General features: G+C 48.2%; 1 protein-coding gene across 6 annotated transcripts in view; it reads left to right on the top strand.

Annotated features, from left to right (window-relative positions):
• The window catches only part of plpp1a (phospholipid phosphatase 1a), a 26,920-nt gene extending 21,103 nt beyond the window's left edge, over window positions 1–5,817 (top strand). For 5 of the 6 annotated variants that reach the window (XR_013935873.1, XR_013935874.1, XR_013935875.1 and 2 more), the window contains 2 exons: window positions 4,087–4,263; window positions 5,244–5,816. Coding sequence is in view for 3 of the 6 variants with exons in the window: in XM_080477563.1 (XP_080333689.1) it covers window positions 4,087–4,263; window positions 5,244–5,363 (297 nt within the window). In the remaining 3 variants the exon portion in view is untranslated. Of the gene's footprint in view, window positions 1–4,086; window positions 4,264–5,243 lie in introns of all 6 variants that reach the window. The other variant, XM_080477562.1, reaches the window with a different exon arrangement.
• Window positions 5,818–6,123: the final 306 nt, after the last annotated feature.

Here is a 6,123-nt window from a genome sequence, read left to right on the forward strand (position 1 = left end):
CACACACACACACACACACACACACACACACACACACACACACACACACACACACACACACACACCTCAGAATTTCAAAATAAAAGGCACCGTGTGTTTGTGCTGTAGAGGGCGATAGTGAGTCATTGGTCTCAAATTTAAATCGTCAAAGTGACAAACTATCAACCTCAAGGCCTCGTTTTTACGTTTCAAGTGAAAATGTTTTCAACTTTTTGAAAAGTTTCAAGCGAAACGGCAGAAACGCTGAAAACAACAAAGTTGGCGTCTACTGAGCATGTGCAGAACAACCAGTCATTACAGCCGTGGTGCATTTCACCCCGTTTCCACGGAGACGGAGCATTTTCAAAAGGTTGAGCATCGTTGTCATGGAAACGGAACACAAGTTTTCCGTTTTCTACTTGGTAATTGACACGACTGGCGCTGCTCGTCCAGGTTCTGCTCGTCCAGGTTCTGCTCGTCCAGGTTCTGCTCACCCAGGTTCTGCTCATCCAGGTTCTGCTCGTCCAGGTTCTGCTCACCCAGGTTCTGCTCATCCAGGTTCTGCTCACCCAGGTTCTCTACTGTGGTTCTTTTTTAGAAGAAGCTGTAGATTGAAGCCGACTGAACGATAGCATTAGCATTAGCATCAAACATTTCAGGCTTCATGGTGAAAAGAGTCTGCAGACCAACCAAAAGGTTGTTGATGTTTTCTACTTAATGGGTTTGATGGATTCATATAAAAACCTGCGGTATTGCAGTTCTTAAAGTTCCTCTACCAGAATCCACACGGGAAATAGAGGAACGTAGGATCCAGTTAGTTGTTGACTTCCGTCTCTAATACGTTTCTGAAGGAAATTCCTCATTAAACTGGTATTTCCAGCATTTTATTTTGGCGGGACATCCCGGCTTTGTTGACGTCTCAGCGTCACAGAACCTCCTGAAGGTTCCCGAGGCTTCGTGTCACAAGATCCCGTTTGTCCTCTGGATCTCTGCACATCTGGATTCTCTGAGGGAAAACTACAGTATCCCTGGAAATACTGCAGTATCCCTGGAAAAACTACAGTATCCCTGGAAATACTACAGTATCCCTGGAAAGACTTTCTCCAGGATTCAAGACTCTTTCTTTGTCAAAGTCTGGAGGTTTTTCAAAAGTTGATGTTCTGGCTGGAGCTGCCGCCATCTTGGATATCCCACAATGCCTTGGGGCAGGTTTCCCAAGATGGCGTCAGTCAGGAAACATCAGCAGTTTGATGGTTTGTCTGGAAACTTCTGGACTTTATTGTGAAGGATTGAGGAACCTGCAGGATAAAGACTCTCTGCTGGAGGAACTTTAAACTTTATTAAAGTGATAAAAGCGACTGGTGTCCTAACCTGCAGTGAACGAAGGCGCTGAGTCATCCTTCAGGTAGAACTAGACTCCTCCCCCTGGAGGTTCAGGTGACGTCCGAGACCGGCGCCATGGAGACGGGCGCCATGGAGACGGCCGTTAAAGCAGACACACCTTGGTGTTTTGTTTGTAAGCAAAGCGGGTCGAAGTGCAGGTTTCTGGTCATCAGCTCAGATTAAGACGGATTATCTGCTTCAGCATGAAAGTTGAATTGAGGGTCAGTTTGACAGAATCTGTTCCCAGGAGTTCTACTGCAGCTCCTTCCCCTCCCGGATGTAATAGATTACTGGACTCCACTCATCAAGCTCCACTTTTAAAGATGTGGGGGGGGGGGGGGGGGGGGGAGAGAATCTTCTTGAAAAAGTACAAAGAAAACTTTATGGAACTGAGCAGAATTAAAGTTCTATAATCTAATGTAAAGATCCAGTGAGGAGCAGCTGGTTCCTCTGGATTTAAACTAAACTCCACTGGTTCTCCTTCTCAGGCTGCGACTCGGAACGCTCTCCGGTTTCAGTTCTACGTTCTAGATGGAGAAACAGATCAATCCCTGGCGGCTGGGCTCGGGTGGACTTTGGCCTCAGCCTCAGGTTTGAAGCTGCGATGCCTTCAGGGTCTTTGTTCCACTTGCTCAGATCAGGAACATGGAACCGCGGCGCAAAACCAGAAGATTTCACAGAAAATTCCTCTTTTCTTTACTGAGGATCAAAGTGTTGAAGCTAAAGCAGCTTTGAAGTTTGAGATCCGAGGGTCGGCGCCGCAGCTGGACGGGCCGGGCCGAGTGTCGGCGCCGCAGCTGGACGGGCCGGGCCGAGTGTCGGCGCTGCAGCTGGACAGGCCGAGGGTCAGCGCCGCAGCTGGACGGGCCGGGCCAAGTGTCGGCTCCGCAGCTGGACGGGCCGGGGGTCGGCGCCGCAGCTGGACGGGCCGGGCCGAGTGTCGGCGCCGCAGCTGGCCGGGCCGAGTGTCGGCGCCGCAGCTGGACGGGCCGGGGGTCGCCGCTGCAGTGTGTCGGCGCCGCAGCTGGACGGGCCTAGGGTCGGCGCTGCAGTGTGTCGGCGCCGCAGCTGGACGGGCCGGGCCGAGTGTCGGCTTCAGAACAGATTTACTAAACAACAGAAATGGAAGAAACGAGAGCATTTTCCAGTTCGTCGTGTTAAAATCCTGTTTTTCTGGTGAATCGTTTCTCAGAGTTTAATTAAAAAAAATATTAAGAAATGTCACATGATCAAGTGTTTTAAATCTCCTCAGTAACAAATGACATCACTCTTTAAACACAAGGTTAGCATTTAGCATCCTAGCACAGTGTATCCCGACTCGGGTGTTTTCAATCTTTATGTTTATTTACGTGTTTATTTACGTGTTTATTTACATGTTTATTTACGTGTTTATTTACGTGTTTATTTACATGTTTATTTACGTGTTTATTTACATGTTTATTTACGTGTTTATTTACGTGTTTATTTACATGTTTATTTACGTGTTTATTTACATGTTTATTTACGTGTTTATTTACGTGTTTATTTACATGTTTATTTACGTGTTTATTTACATGTTTATTTACGTGTTTATTTACATGTTTATTTACATGTTTATTTACGTGTTTATTTACATGTTTATTTACATGTTTATTTACATGTTTATTTACGTGTTTATTTACATGTTTATTTACATGTTTATTTACGTGTTTATTTACGTGTTTATTTACATGTTTATTTACGTGTTTATTTACGTGTTTATTTACATGTTTATTTACATGTTTATTTACGTGACAATGGCGCTTGGATCCAATGAAAAACTTTTAAAAACGGCTCCCAAGGTTGAACTTTTTAAAAACACTCAACCGCGCAAAGTCGGCATTATTGATTCTAGCGGCTTGTTCTCTGCTCCGCGTGTGGTTTCACTAGCACCACAACCAACAGCGCCAACTAGTGGCTCAACATGATAACTACATGATTTTCAGTGTTGCTTTGTTAATGTGGAACTTCTCTGAAAGAAAAACACAAACGTTTTTGTTTAATGGACTCAGTATTTCTGTGACTGACGCCGGTCCAGCGAGAGCCGGATGAACGGAACCAAACGACCCAGCAGACGTTTCTGATCTGAGTTGGATCAATATTCTGAGGATTGACTCCATGTGGCGCTCCGGTTTTGTTTTCAAGACATTTTCATTTAGGATGTGGTTTAGTGAGACCAGGTCTCCAGACGAGTTTCCGGGTTTTAATGTTTCAACATGAAACTTTTCCCTTCAGGTGAAGGTCCGATTCTGTCCGGGTGGATTTTAGGGTTTATGTAGGTATTTTACCAACTTTTTACTAAAACTGTTCACTGGGATTGTGAGAAATCTTCGGGGATAATTTGGCCCTAAGATGGTTTCATTCAATTTTGGAAGTGATCGGGTCAAAGGTCATCAGAACAAAAGGAAAGGGAAAACTGAACCTTTGGTCATCAGATTAAAACTGACCACGGTTCCGTGACCTTTGACCCAAACCCTCTTAAAGTTTTACAAAACCATCCTTGGATGATGACAAATCAAACAATAGTTTTTGTAAAGCGAGTAAAACAAGCTAATAAATGTTCCACGGGTACATGAAAGTAAGAGAACGTGACTCGTTACCCTCGAGCACCTAGTGGCCGGCCGGGGCATTACGTGTGAGTGTGATAACGCCCAGTCACTCCAGTTCAAAGACCCAGTTTGGCGTCACTGGCTCTATTTGTTGCAGCTCTACCTTCAGGCCCGCCTCCGCGCTGAGTGGGCCCGTCTGCTGAGGCCCACCCTGCAGTTCTTCCTCATCGCCGCCTCCGTGTACACGGGCCTGTCCAGGGTGTCGGACTACAAACACCACTGGAGCGATGTGCTGACCGGACTCCTGCAGGGGGCGCTGATGGCCCTGCTGGTGGTGAGTAAACTCACATTTAACTAATTCTGTCCCTTCTAATCCCCGCTTATGGATTACAGGGCTGATATTCTACTAAACCCACTTCCTAAAGGTTCTCCAGCAGTACTACTCGTCCCCATACCTGGACTGACGTCCCAGAAGTGAAGACAGTCTGTCCTCTCTGTCCCTGGCTTGTTCCAGGTTTTAAAAAGTGTGTTGCTCCAAGCAGCCAATCAGAATCAAACCCTATATAGTGTCATCAGGGGTTTAGCCAATCCCAATCAAGGTAGACCCTCCCTTTGACTCCTCCCACAATTAGGCAGCTCTGCTCTGGCACATGGCACCACCAGAGGAAGTACTTCCTCCTCTTCCCAAGATGGGCATGTGTGGGTGGAGCCAGTCCAGCTCACACAGACACAGCAGATTCTGAATGTAGCTCCTATGATCCAATATTCAAATGAGGAAAATCAAGGAGGAGCTAGAAACTTAGAATACTGAAGGTTTCTGGACCGACCAGACCAGGAGGAGGAGGAGGAGGAGAACAGGAGGAGGAGGAGAGCAGGAGGAGGAGACCAGGAGGAGGAGGAGGAGATGAACAGGAGGAGGAGGAGGAGAACAGGAGGAGGAGGTGAACAGGAGGAGGAGGAGGAGAAGGAGGAGGAGGAGAACAGGAGGAGGAGGAGAAGAACAGGAGGAGGAGGAGAACAGGAGGAGGAGGAGGAGGTGAACAGGAGGAGGAGGAGAACAGGAGGAGAACAGGAGGAGGAGGAGGAGGAGGAGATGAACAGGAGGAGGAGGAGAACAGGAGGAGAACAGGAGGAGGAGGAGGAGGAGGAGATGAACAGGAGGAGGAGGACAGGAGGAGACCAGGAGGAGGAGGAGGACAGGAGGAGGAGGAGAACAGGAGGAGACCAGGAGGAGGAGGAGAACAGGAGGAGGAGGAGGAGGAGGCGAACAGGAGACCAGGAGAACTTTAACTTTCAATCTTGTGTCTCCTGCAGGTCTTCTTCGTGTCGGACTTCTTCCATCCCGGGTCCGAGTCCCGGAAGGAGCCAGAAGTTCCCCATACGACTCTGCAGGAGACGCCGACCACCATCAACCACTTTGAGAGTCCAAACTGAGCGGCGCCGGCTCCGGGGCCCCGAGGAGCTGCTCTCTTTATCCTCTGCATGGATTTACAGTGTGAAGTGGGATCTTTGATTTTGTCTGAATTAAAAGTGCTGACTCGTCTATTTACCGTAAAGTGTCGAGATAACCAAACCTGTGTGGACCGAGCTCTGGAGGCGCCGGCGACTCTGAAAGGACGCTTCACATTCTAGCATTTATTGAGCTACTGAGCCGGCGGGAAGACGTAGCGTAGCGTAGCATGCGCCCGCCGGGGGGGTCGGACCACTGCTGGGAGACACATGACTGTTCAAAGCTGTGAATGTAAACCTGCTTCCTGCTGCTTCATGTATCCAGAGCGACGAGGAAACGCCTGCTTACTGTGTCGGCCAATCAGCAAAGACTTTTATTGAAAAAAAAAATGTCACAAATATGTACAAGAATAAAGTCATTTTACTGAACGTGAACACAAATCAGAGTCGGTCTGTTGAAACTTACTAGATTGTAATTATGGCCGAGAGAGAGAGGGGGGGGGGGGGGGAGAGGAGAGAGAGAGAGGGGGGGGGGAGGAAGGGAGAGAGAGGGAGAGAGAGAGAGAGAGAGGGAGAGGAAGGGAGAGAGAGGGAGAGAGAGAGAGAGAGAGGGAGAGGAAGGGAGAGAGAGGGAGAGAGAGAGAGAGAGAGAGGGAGAGGAAGAGCGAGAGGTAGAGGGAGAGAGAGAGAGGTAGAGAGAGGTAGAGAGACGGGGGGAGAGAGAGGTAGAGAGAGAGAGGTAGAA

This window comes from Lipophrys pholis (genome assembly GCF_963383615.2).
Source record: "Lipophrys pholis genome assembly, chromosome: 12".
NCBI lineage: Eukaryota > Metazoa > Chordata > Actinopteri > Blenniiformes > Blenniidae > Lipophrys > Lipophrys pholis.